Source organism: Electrophorus electricus, chromosome 10 (assembly GCF_041902795.1).
Source record: "Electrophorus electricus isolate QZ-2024a chromosome 10, ASM4190279v1, whole genome shotgun sequence".
In the NCBI taxonomy this organism is placed as follows: Eukaryota; Metazoa; Chordata; class Actinopteri; order Gymnotiformes; family Gymnotidae; genus Electrophorus; species Electrophorus electricus.
Window position 1 is genome coordinate 15,423,277 of NC_137506.1, and position 13,371 is coordinate 15,436,647.

General features: G+C 45.5%; 2 protein-coding genes across 14 annotated transcripts in view; one reads left to right on the plus strand and one right to left on the minus strand.

Moving 5' to 3' along the window:
* The window catches only part of ralgapa1 (Ral GTPase activating protein catalytic subunit alpha 1), a 51,989-nt gene extending 44,757 nt beyond the window's left edge, over positions 1-7,232 (plus strand). For 10 of the 13 annotated variants that reach the window (XM_081721047.1, XM_081721051.1, XM_081721048.1 and 7 more), the window contains 2 exons: positions 2,937-3,061; positions 6,451-7,232. In XM_081721047.1, the coding sequence (XP_081577173.1) occupies positions 2,937-3,061; positions 6,451-6,596 (271 nt within the window). In that variant the 3' untranslated portion in view covers positions 6,597-7,232. Of the gene's footprint in view, positions 1-2,936; positions 3,062-4,270; positions 4,302-6,450 lie in introns of all 13 variants that reach the window. The other 3 variants (XM_081721049.1, XM_035532519.2, XM_035532522.2) reach the window with 1 other exon arrangement.
* Positions 7,233-9,223: 1,991 nt separating this feature from the next.
* Positions 9,224-12,091, minus strand: insm2 (insulinoma-associated 2). The gene has a single exon (XM_026999931.3). The coding sequence runs from the start codon at positions 11,430-11,432 to the stop codon at positions 9,801-9,803; it is 1,632 nt and encodes a 543-aa protein (XP_026855732.2). The 5' UTR covers positions 11,433-12,091; the 3' UTR covers positions 9,224-9,800.
* Between the last annotated feature and the right edge of the window lie 1,280 nt (positions 12,092-13,371).

Here is a 13,371-nt window from a genome sequence, read left to right on the forward strand (position 1 = left end):
TCCCATTCCTCCCAGCTCCTTACACCCTCTCGCTAGACTCCCAGTGGTTTGATTAATATGCTTTCTTATGTCCAAATACTGAACTTTTCTCAGATGCGTTTCGTCGTACACGTACTGGCATTCCATGTAAATAATCGGCTGCCCTCGGCCCTCAATTCTGCATCATCTGTTCCTGGAGTGTGTAATCGAGAAGTCGCAGTGAAGACGGTCTTTGCGGTGAGGTCTGTATTTGTTGTGTTAGGATTGCATTTTGTGTAGGTGTAGGTCAGAGGTCAGGGTATCTTATGTGGAGAGCTGCTGGTGGCTGAGGCTGTGATATCTCTCAGGCAACTCTCCCTCTCCCTGACTCCCTGATATCTCTCCCTCTCCCTGACTCTCTCTCTTCATCTTCATCCACCCCCTCCACATCTGTCCTACCCCTGGAACGAGCTCAAAGAGAGATGTTGCGGGAGTGGCAGAGAGAGAAATAGAGGTGCGGGGGGGGAGCAGGAGTGATCAATTTGGAGACTATGAGCACCAGCATGTTCGGAGTGCTGAATTAACACGCTGACGGGGCTTGGCACTGGAGCGCACCATGGTCCCTTCACTCCTAATGTGCTAACAAGCTCGCTTTTGCTGTCTCTTCACTGGCAATTTCTCTCTTTCCTCCCCGAACCCGGGAGTCGAGCGCGGCGACAATGAAAAGCTCGGTAGGAGGGGGTACGAGGCCAGGAGCATTCTCCCCCCCCCGCACGCGCACGCGTGTGCGCACACACACACACACACACACACACACACACACACACGTACTGCCTTTCATCCGCAGGGAAAATGAGTTTCTGGTAATGCACAAAAGGGGCTGCTTTTCATCCACCTCTGTCCTCGCTGAGCTCCGAGCAGGAGAGGAGCGGAGCACACCAGCCGCGCACTCTCTTAAAAGGACTTTTCTTCTTTTAACAAGCAGTCATAAAAAACACCACCCATCAAAAAAAATTTCAATTACAGTATATGCTCGGCTGGGGATATTTGGAGGGACGTGTGATGCAAAAAATAAATAAATTAAAAAAAAAATTTGTTTTTCTCTTCCCCTCACTCTCTGCGGCACATAAAGAGAAGCTGGAGTCAACAGCTCAGAGGGTTTGTTGTCTTGGTGACAGGGTGGCATTAGAGGCTCATCTCGGGGTTGGGGTGGTGCCCACTCAGTAAGCTCGCGAGAAGGCCATTAAAGAACACAGCGGTGGAGTCCGTTTCTGGTCGTCTGTGTCTCTCGCTCCTCTCACTCTGTCCTTCTGTCTCTCCCCTCTGATTGGAGAGCAAAGTACAGTTGACCCAGGCTGACCATCGTCTTTTCAGAGCCCACAGACCATGGCCTGTTTGAGTGTGTGTGTGTGTGTGTGTGTGTGTGCGCGCATTTTCTCTCTTTCTGTCCTCTCTCTCTCTCTCTCTCTCTCTCTCTCTCTCTCAATATGACGGTCAATATCTGTCGAAATCTATGCATCTCTGTCCTTTAGCTCGAGTCTGTGTGTGTCTGTGTCTGCATCTGTCTATGTGTGTGTGAGTGACTGACTTTCTAGCAGTAATTCAGTGATCGGTGTCCCAGTTCCACTGCCATGCAGAGTCTGTCAGGACCACCTCTCAGCACTGCAGCACACTGCACATGTTGGTTATGAGTGAAGCTGTGGTGTTTGACGTGTGTGTGTGTGTGTGTGTGTGTGTGTGTGTGTGTGTGTGTGTGTGTGTGTGTGTGTGTGTGTGTGCGCGCGCATCTGTGTGTGTGTGTCTGTGCTGCTACTCTGCGGGACCTCTCGCCCCCTCCGCCCCTCTCAGCCGCGCTCTCACTCCTCCCAGCCTCCAGCAGGAAGTCGGCCTGCTGGAAACAGGAAAAGGCAAACGACAGCTTGGCATGAGGGTGTGACCCCCCCATAGAAGACACTCACACGTCTGCCTGGGCTCCTGGCCCCGTGTGGGCACCAGATCCCAAAATACTCCCCTATCCTCTGCAACCCCAGCAGGGGAATCAGATTCTGCTGTTGCTTCCCGCCCCACCCCTCCTCCTCCTCCCTAGACCCCGTCTTCCTCTCCTAGCCCCTCCTCCTCCTCCTCCCTAGACCCCGTCTTCCTCTCCTAGCTCCTCTCCTCCTATTGGCATCCTCCATATCTCCATTCAATCAGCTCTCACTCACTCCTGCTCTTTGCAGTATCTTAGAGAAAGAGAATGTTTCAATCTCGCTCTCTCACCCCCCCGTCCATCAGGTTGGTCTCTGGTGACACAGTGTCCCTTGTTACCCAAAGCCTGCTACTGTCTGCTTGCTGACTTATGAATGCACAGAAGCCCATATGCCATTGAACCCAGCATAATCAGATCTCGCCCATTAACAGAATTCCCTCGTTTTTAAGCCCATATACTGCAGCTTAATCCAATCCACTCCATTTACTCAATATCATCATTTTTCTTAACTGAATAACATGGACAGAAAGATGCCCATTCTTACTCAGTGTCACCCTACATAAAGAATGACAGACTCATAATACAGTTCAGGTTTTATGGACAGATTGTGTGCTTCCTCTCTGTTAGCCCAGGATGCTTGTTGGGAGTCTTTCAGAATGTGCGTGTGTGTGTTTCTTTGCGTCTGTACCCTCAAATGGCCGTTGTAGTGTTTCAGAATGTGCGTGTATGTGTTTCTCTGCGTCTGTACCATCAGTATGGCTCTGTTGAGGTTGTGCTCATGTTCCCCTGGTTCTCACTAAATATTTCTTTTAGGAAGATCACTTAGAAGCACACTAGATGGGCATGTTGTGTTTTTGTTTGTTTTTGATTTTTGCTTTTATTGTTCTGCTGGATGTCTGGATGTGTTAACTGGGTCTCTTTTACTGTACTGTTTATGTATGTGTGCGTTAGAATGCTCTTGTTGTGCTCCATTCATTCTGGTGTGATACTCCTTGACCGTTGCATCCAGCTACGAGGAGCGGGCGCGTTATTTGGAGACGATCGTCCAGCACCACCTGGAGCCCAGCACCTTTGAGGACTACGCTGCCCGTGTGTTCTGCCCCGCCCCCTTTCACCACCTTACCTCTGAAACAGGTACGGCCAGTCCCACCTCTCAGCCAATCACCATCCACCTGCACCTCTGCTTTCTCTGTATTCCACCACTTGTTACACTGAGCACCTCATTCTGAGCTCGTCCTCAAAGCCGTGCTGTTTGAGGCGCGAAATCATCACGTTAACACATCATACTTCACCACTGCCATGAGAGCCCATAGGGCCACATCAGAGTCTGCAGCTGAGCTCACACACACACACACACACACACACACACACACACACACACACACACACACACACACACACACACACAGAGCATTCGGCTGGTGTAGTGAGTGAGGGCTGAGCAGTGTTGGGGTTTACACCTCACCTCTTCTTCCGCACTCCTGGGTTTGGTCTCGGCTCTGCTGCACGCAGGTCCTCTCCACCCAGCTGCGCCCACACACACACACACACACACACACACACACACACACACACACACACACACACACACACACACACACACACAGAGTGAAAAGAGTCGTTCGTGCCGCTAGCATCACAGACAGGCCTGCCTCATCTGAACATATCGAGATCCTTCTGCTCTGTCAGCAGCGTACCCATGCAGAGGATAGCAGACTGACAGACAGCTGAGCAAGTTTTTTGGGACGTTTAACTGGACTCCCATTAACCAACCTTTTGTTTTTCAACGCTGCACTTAGAATAGAAAGTGAAGGACATAACTGCTTCAGACCGTTGGCTCCTCTGTGAGCCTGTCATTTGTAGAACGAATGCATGCCTGTGTTCAACATGGACTTGTTTATTGTTCAGTCAGCCAAACGAACCCTTTGCTTTGGACCTGAAAAATGACCTGAGTCTTGGTCCTGATTCTGTTCCTGCAGTGTCCCTGCACCACCCAGCAGTACTTAATCAGCAACCCTTTATGTTGTTGACCATACTGTTGAACCCGTGCTGTCTCGCGGCTGTCTCACGGCTGTCTCGCTGGAGAAGCCTGTGTGCAGTGCAGCGCTGCTGCAGGAGCAGGGGCGGGCCCTGGCATGGGTGAAGCTCCGCCCCCTCCCTGTGGAGCCATTTCTCAGGCCCTGAGTGCACTCTCGCTCACGTGTTAACAAGCCTCTATGGGCTCCTGTCACTTCCTAACCCCAAATGATCATGATTCTTTTTGTTTGTTTGTTTGTTTGTCTGTTTTTGTTTCTTCTTTTCTTTTTTGTTCCCATTTTTCTTTGTTTTTGTTCCCCCCTTTAGATGATAATCTTTCCCTTGTGTATATGTAAAGGTAAGACTCCTGGACGCCTCTGGTGGTTGAGGCTGTCTGTTAATGGGTTTGTTTTGCTTGGAACCAGGTTATGAGTGCCTTCTCCCCACCCCCTACTGACTCAACCTCTCCTCCCCACCCCCTACTGACTCAACCTCTCCTCCCCACCCCCCACTGACCCAACCTCTCCTCCCCACCCCCCACTGACCCAACCTCTCCTCCCCACCCCCCACTGACCCAACCTCTCCTCCCTACCCCCCACTGACCCAACCTCTCCTCCCCACCCCCCACTGACCCAACCTCTCCTCCCCACCCCCACCCCCTCACTGACTCAAGTCTCTTCCGCCTCACACAAGCTAATCATTCGTGTTCTCCGTTCACCGACGAGTGGACTGTTCAGTCGAGCATGCACATTACATCACAGCCCTAACACTAACCTGGTGCACACACTCACCTTTTTTTTTTTTTTTTTTTTTTTTTTTTTACTATTACATATTTCCTTATCTAATTTCTTTCCGAACTTTTTGCATGGTCTATAATTACATTATCCACAGTTTGTTCCTTCATCTGCTATCTGTGTATGCCTGTATGCATTTTTACAACTGCACTATTACAGGAGTAGAATTGAAGCTGACCTTTTTTCCAAAATGGGGTCAAGCTGCACTTAATTTTTAATAGTTGCATTATGATTTTCCTTGTACTAAAGTCTTTACCATTGATCTATAATGTAGAACCTGCAGAATCTATAACATATAAAATCATGCTGTTCTAAATCAGTGCTCTCCACCCTGAAAGAAAGATATTACCAATGCAAAGTAGATGTACGGAAAGTAATGAGGTATTGTTTTTTCTTACTGCTTTGTGATTGTGTGTGTGCGCACGCACATATGTACATGCGCGCGCGTGTGTGTGTGTGTGTGTGTGTGTGTGTGTGTGTGTGGTGTGGTGTGGTGTGGTGTGTGTGTGTGTGTGTGTGATTTGGTATGTCTGCACCTGCTGCTCTTTCTCTACAGTCTGCTCATACCTTTTCTCTCCTCTCCTATCTTTCCTTCTGTCTCTCTTCCTGTCAATTCTGGTCTCTCCTTTCCTGTCTCTCTTCTCCGATCTCTCCTCTCTTCACATTTCTCCTGCCATAAGTCTTTCTCCTGCGCTTCCTCTTCATTCACTTCCCTCTGCATGCTTGTTTGAACCTTTTCTCTATCACTCTTTCTTTCTCTGCCCTCTCTCCTTTCTCTCTGGCTCCTCCTGTTGCACGCCCCGATCATTCTTTCCTCCCTGTTCTTTCTCACTGCTTTCCGTTCATCCGTCTGAGAGAGAAATGGTGCGATTTTGGTCCTCCTCCCCAAGCCTCCATTAGAAAACTTAGAGTTCATTAAGCTAAAGAGCAGAGGCCTGAAACATAAAGGCTTTCACACTAGCTTTGAATGCTAAGCTAAATTAAAAACAAAATCCCCTAGCATACCCCACCCTCACCCCCTGGCCCAGCGCTGTGTAGTTTGTGTTGCGCTGTTCTAACTACCACCCCACCCACCCACCCACCCCTCGGAGACGAGGTGTCAAATCTCAGCTTTGATTAGACGCAACCTCCCCTCTGATTCGTTCTGTGAAATTCACCCTCGATTCTCTCTCTGCATTAACCACTCTCACTCCTCAGAGGAACAGGTGCCTTCACAGTTATTTCACTGTACGATGGCACAATTGGTAACATGATATAATTTTGTATGACATGACATGTCACAGTGGTGTTCTTTTTTCTGCCATTACTTTGCCTGTGAAGTTATCAAGTACTGTGATGTTGTCAAGCTATAAAACTGAAAATGTGTCACTGTGACAATGCCGGAGGCATTTACTCTTTCCACATAAATATGGAATGGCATTCATGACTTGTATTCCGAGCACCCAAAGACAGATGATTGCGTGTTTAATCACCTGAATTTAACTTTTATATGAATTATTGCTACCTTCCCATCCCACTGACATAACACACTAGTTAATGCTTTGCAGTCTGATAAATGCGTGGCCCTGGTGGGGTGAGGGTGACCCTGCAGCCCACGGGGTGTAGGCGGGGCTTGAGGCCATCCGGGGCTCAGTGTTTTATAAAGGCCTGCAGTGGGTAGGCAGGGGGCTGATGGCTGTGCTGTCTCCTCTTCCAACACCCTCTCCCCCACAGGCCCATGCCTCGAGAGCCAGCCGCCCGAAACCCCCGTGGCAGCGGTAGACGTGAGTGACTTAGCCTCGCCAATGTCGCCGCGTGCTAGCAAGAGCCGCGTGTCCATGAAGCTTCGACGATCCTCCGGGTCGGCCAACAAGACCTGACCCCACCCTCCACCACGCCGCACGCACGCCCACACACTCACGCGCAAGACCTGACCCCGTCCTCCACCACGCCGCGCACACACACCCACATACACACTCGCGTGCGCCGGCAGGCTCCTGCAAGACGCGCCACATCGCTCGCCGTCCCTTCAGAGAGCCCCATCACGCTGTCAGGACCATGCCCACAGCCGCTGTCCTCGCACCAACCACACTCCCAGTATAGTCTGACTCCTCCCTTTCAAAACTTAACCGGAGAGCCAGGGATCGCTGAGGAAACAGTTTTCTGAAAGGACTTCTATGTGTACCAGTACGAGTTACATGAAAAGATGGCAGATGTGTATTTTTGATGTCCGCTAATGTGGCCGTTGTTTTGCTGAGGTTATGTGGTTACTCTGGTGTTGTCACAGAGCAGGGTAATATCTCCTCCCACTGGAAGTGCCAGTGGTCGTACGGTGATCCACAGACTTACTGATACTGATTTCTGGTGCATAATCGATAATGTGTTTTATACCTGTACAGATGAGAGGTTTTCTTTGTCAGATGGCCACATGAGTCCTGATTGTGATGTAGATGTGTGGTAAAACTGAACCACTTCCTGCTGTTACATTGTTTTTCTTTCTTTATTTTCTTTTTTATTACACTAAGTGAAACTGATGTTTTTACTGCATTTTGACACACAACACTACTGTTCTCCTTTATTTCTTTGTGTGTGTAATATATTTATTTATATATATATATATATATATATATATATATATATATATATATATATATATAAAGATATATATATATATATATATAAAGATAGATATATATATATATATATAAAGATAGATATAAAGATAGATGGGTCACACTTGATCGTAAAATCAATTGTTTTCACCTTATTAGAATGTCGTTGATCTTTTCGTTATCTTCTGTTATACAGAACCACCGTTTTCGATATATATATATATATATATATATATATATATATATATATATATATATATACATATATATATACATATATACATATATACATATATATATATATATATATATATATATATATATATACATACACACACACACACACACACATTATTATTATTAAATATATACATATTTAATGTGTGTATAGTGTATGAACAGTATATGGTCTGTGTACATATTTAACAGTATTTAAACCAGCCAAAAAACCCAAAACGGAACAAAATGTACGTTTTAAATGGACCTCAAGCCACGTTGAGCAACCATGAGCACGCGAGCCCAGGTCAGGCCAACTTCAGCGCTCTCACGCCATCCCTTTCGGCCCCAGGCTCCCACTGAAGAGTGCCAAGCACCACAGACACTTCTGCAGTATTTGAGCTTGTGAAACGTAGCAGACAGTGGGCTGCCACGGCCAAGGATGCCCGGCTGCGCAGAACATCCTGCAAACATCTTGCGAGTTCCTCAGACACGAAGGCTCAGCAGGACGGCTTTGGAGAGTCATCACGCAATGGGCAATGCGATGAAAGGTTATGGCTGGATATAAGCTGAACAAGCACAGGAACTCCGCCTTGAGAGTACGGTGCTTAGGGGAAGCACAGGAAGCATTTCTATTTATCATCTTTTTACTACTTTTTTGCTTGTTTTGTGTGTAGGTTTTTTTTGGTTTTTTTTTTCTTTTTTATTGTAGGTTTTTGCTCTCTCTCTCAAGACAAGAATGTTTGTAAACGGCTGTGTGAGAGACCATAAACTAAAACTGTTGTGTTTGGAGACATTTGTTAGGGTCAAATTGCTTTTGCAGAGTTGTGTGTGTGTGTGTGTGTGTGTGTGTGTGTGTGTGTGTGTGTGTGTGTGTGTGTGTATGTATGTATGTATGTATGTATGTATGTATATTATATTATATTATATATATATATATATATATATATATATATATATATATATATATATATATATATATATATATATATATATATATAATATGACTTTTCAGAAGCCAGACCTTACAGGATTACTTTACATTTTTGTTTTCAGAAGAATTCAAAACATTATCAGAAAAAGCTCGTGGAATGTCAGTCATGCGTCCCTAGAGGTTCATCAGAATATATCTGTAGCTACACCCTGCACACAAGTAACTGAAATCTGAACATATTGTAAAGTGAATGCAGAAACATTTACCAAGACATTTAGTGTGTTTCTACTGATCAAATGCTGCATGATGCCAGTGCTAACTGCATGTGTTATGACACCTACAGAACACACATGTATGTACACAAACCTATAATATTGTCATACCGTAATATACATTTGTAATGAATATCAAAGGAGAAGAGTGGACATGCAATTAAACAAGAAAATAAAAATATTCTTACCACATATAGCTGTCTGTTCTTCTGATTGTGATGTTTAATGTATAATCTATATACGGTATCTGTACTGCGCATCAACTTCGTGACTGCGTTCTCTGGGTGTCTTCCACTTTAGTCTCCTTAAATAATAATTGCTTCTGATAAATGTTATCACGCAAACGACAGGAGTTGGTTCTGAAAGGAGACCATCGGCAGGCCCTGTGCATTAAGCTGTTATTTGGCTATGGACTGTCTGGACATTGTCAAATAAGTGTATATTTGAAAGCCATTAGTGGGAATTAGCTTTATTGAGCTTTGCATTTGATTTTTCCACGACAGCTGGAAATGTCTTGATTACATATGAAAATATAAATATTACACGATATATCAATACATATAGGCGTCTCATTGTTGTATGAATTCTAGGCATTTTCTGTTTAATCTTACTTTTTTTTTCCAATAGCTTATAGTCTACAGGGTGATCACGACCATATATGACCTAAAAAGATGCGCGTCTAATGACACATTTCTGTGGGAGCTACATTCATTTACAGACACAAAATATTTGATATTTTTATGAAATGTATCAAATTGCGAAATATTTTTGTTAGGCATTATGAACTATTGGTTATTCCTAACAAAATAATCTAGGTATTATTAAACCAGACATTGCAATAACCTCGAAGCTAACGACGCTTCATCTAATCAGCTTTGCGGATAAAGAAGAAAATATTGGCTACAACATATTGGCTGAATTTAAAACAAAATCACATGCTGGGGTCGATACAGTCACTTAAACACGTCTTATTCTGTACTATCACATAATCCATGAACATGGCTATAAGTGTCGGCTGTTTGTCAGGTCCGTTGCTCGGTAACGTAAGCATCAGCATCCCGGCCTGACCGCCATTTGAAGCAACATGACCTGCCGCGTCTCCGTGGGGTGAGACTTGTTGATATGCCTTGTCAAACCCGGTGAGCTGAAAAAGGTCGACGGACAGTGTTTACACGAAAATACCTGCTGGTCTCCCGGATTAAGGTCTGGTATCATTAATGCACTCGCTGTTTTCCCCGGTCCCACAAATATGTCGTCTCTTACTGCGTGCCAGAGTTTATGTTTATCACGAATCTCCCCCGAGGGGAAATGCGCGCCGCACAGATGGCAGGGAAAAGTGATTTGTCCGCTCTCTATGTGGTTATACGGGACAGCCTTTATGGTTTCGTGTGCGGCGAGGTGTTTCCTCAAGTATGCCTGTCTTCTGAACTTTTTGCCGCAGTAGTGGCACCCGTACACGTCCTCCGCTCCGCCGGGAGAGGACAGATATCCAGCGGGAGAGGAGTCGTTCGCCTCGGGGCAGCGTTCAAACAGCCGCGCGTTGTCATTCGAGGTCCTGTGCAGCTCATAACATTTCTCTGTAGACGCATACGGCTGATCCAGCGACGGCGGACCCTCCTGTGACCCTCTGCGAAGGTGGTCTTCTCCGTGCGTGCTTTCCGTTGGCCGGAGGCACTGGGCGCTATCCAGGGTGACGAGGTGCTGACCGTTAACTCGAGCCTTACTCGAGTTCTCCTTCCCTTCGACCGACGACTTGTCGTGCAGACTGTCACCGTGCTGCGGCGCTTTACCACTCAGAGGCTCGTTGGTAATGTTGCGAGGTTTGTGCCATCTGCGGTGCGACGCCAGATTTGCGGGACAACTGAAGACTTTGTCGCACTCGGGACAGCGGTACTCGACGCGGACAATCCTGGAGCACTTGTGCTGTGCCAAAGAGAAGGGGTCTGGGTACTCCTCTTTACAGAGCTGACAGATAAACTCACCCAGTGGCTTCTTTCTCCCAGACGACGTTGGTGCCACTTTTGGTTCAGGGCTTTCTTTCTTTATCTTTAGCCCAAGGACAGGTGAAGTAGTGACTTCGTCTTCAAAGTTAAGTTTCCTAATAACTTTGGGCTTTTTGGCTGGTGGCTTGGTCTTGCGGTCTGACTCTATACAAGATCGTTTTGTACTCTGTTGAAATGGGGGGTAAGGGTGCAGGGGCGAGTCAAACTTCAGCTCCCCGTGGCTCATGAGGAGCCGCTCAATGGAAGACACGGGCGTACTCAGAGGGAACGACTCTGCTCTTGCCGGTGAACTCAGGCACCTATCAAAAAAGGACTGCTTCAACTCTACGATGACTGGCTTTGTGGGACTGTAGGAGTCATTACCGCTGCACGGGGATCTGATAAATTCTGGATTGCTTACATAATTTTCTGCGTAATCCGCGACATTCGCCCCGCTCTCTACGTCCGCGGAGTCTTCACGCAGCCCTGCGTGGTCGCTTGTTACAGGTGAGCTTTTCCACGGTTCTCCGATGGGGTTAGCCGCTGTCATATATGGGTATTCAACTAACATCCTGGTCGGTCCGTCTGTAGTTTGTATCGGTAGGTCCGCTTTAAGCAACTCCTTGTCCTCATCCCGTATTCTGTACGATGCCGCCGAGGTGCGTTTATTGCTCCTTTTTACCAAAAATCCTCGTGGCATCTTCTTGTCTTCAACGAAAGTCCACTTTCGGGCACCTTCAGCAAAAGACCGAAGGAGAAGAGCTTGGATGGAGATTTGCAGGACACTGTCACATCAGTGTGTGGTTTGTTTTTTTATCCTTTTGGGACGCCTTTAGTAGTTTTTTTTTTTTTTATGAAGTCACTGTCAGTGCCAAAGCTTTGCCCAATCAGCGTTGACAGCAAAGAGGGCGTGGCTACCGTTAATGAGGATATCCAGTTACAGATTCATTGCTAATGGACACCAGATTGCGTTTTCTCACATCCGAATATTTATGATCAGGTCTCTGAGGAGTAGAGGTCCTTATATTGCCCCCATCAGTGCCACTCACACTGTATTCAGACATTTCGTGTCTACTTTTTTGATGTATATCTTTGACCATAATTGAATTCCTGTAGGCCTAATAGCAAATTGAATATTCTTTTTCTTTTCCTCCCTGACTGATTCAACTCTATGACAAACGTATATTTCAAATGTTTTCTGTACATCAGTAGTGAAACAAATATCAATAGCCTATAAGGCTACATCAAGCGTACGTGCAATGGCTTTTTATAATTATTCCGTTCATTCCTGTTTTATTCCGTTTTATTTATGAATAAGCGTCGTGAATTCGCACTTTAATCTTTGTTTATCATAAACTTAATCGCTAATGTAGTAAGGCTTGACGTTATAAATTGAAATTACTTTAATACAAGCCTTGCTCGCAATGGCAAGAGACTTCTGTGATATCACTATTAAAAAACGCTTTAATACATGAAGTTTCTGGGACATGTTTGTTTTTCTAGCGCCTCCAAAGAGACCGTGAATTCATCGTGAAGCGTATGGCTTCTCCCTCATCTACGAACATAGTGCTGTTTTGTCATTTTAAAATCTTTCCCATGAGAACTCTGTTGCAAGAAATCGAGCGGAGCTTCAACCGTACAAGCTTTGCACGCTGTGAGCGACTTTGCAGCTCCATTTAGGCCTGGAGGATATAGGCCCATGGGAAGGGCAGATTTCTTCTGATATTTTTTAATCTCAATTTGTAAAAAAAAATAAAATAAATAAAATAATTAATAAAAAAAAAAAAAACTAGCGTAAGGAAACCTTAACAACGACTTTAATACATGGCAAAAAAAAATTTATTTGATCCTTAAAATGTACGCGAGTGTGCCTGACTGTGCTCAAAACAAGACCTCACAGGTTGTAGATACTCACAACCAAACACGTGTCCGTTAAATGTGCATTTTAATACCAGCTCCAGCGATGGGAAAATCGTTTACCTCTTTTCCCATGTGAGAGCAGTCCCGATCTCATGGCAGAAGGTTCTAATCAAGGCACAGATATGAGAGCTGGGGGTCACGCCAACGTAGCGATAACCTGCCAGGAGTGCGCGATGACGAATCTGGGGATGCTGATAAGAGATCAGAGTCGCTTCGCGCCTTTATTCCACGGATAGAGGTGGAGAGGGGCACCGTTTAGCATTCAATTATCCGCTTTGGTTCGTAGTTTGGGAAGCGTCGCAGGACATTCATGTGACCGGCATATGAGGATGAGAATTAACTAATATGAACACACAATGTATTTTCCGTTGAAGGTTTCTGTTATTTTGGTTGCTATGCCTAATGTTTTAATTATCATCAAAATCAATAACACTACTGTCATGAAAATTTAGTCAACACAGCAACAACTGAATAAATGACTCGTGATTATAATTTTCTTTCTTTTAGCAGTTCCTCTTCAAATCCCATGTACACGCTGTTAGTCTCCTTATTAAATCTGTCGTCTGTATATGTCTGCTGAGTCATAGGAATTCGTAGAAATATCAGATAGAATAATAATTCAATTATCTTCTATATTCGCGTCTGTCTGTGTATTCGCCATTGGGGGCCTGAGTTGATTAAACATTATATGATGATTAAGTGTGGGGTTGGATTCATGG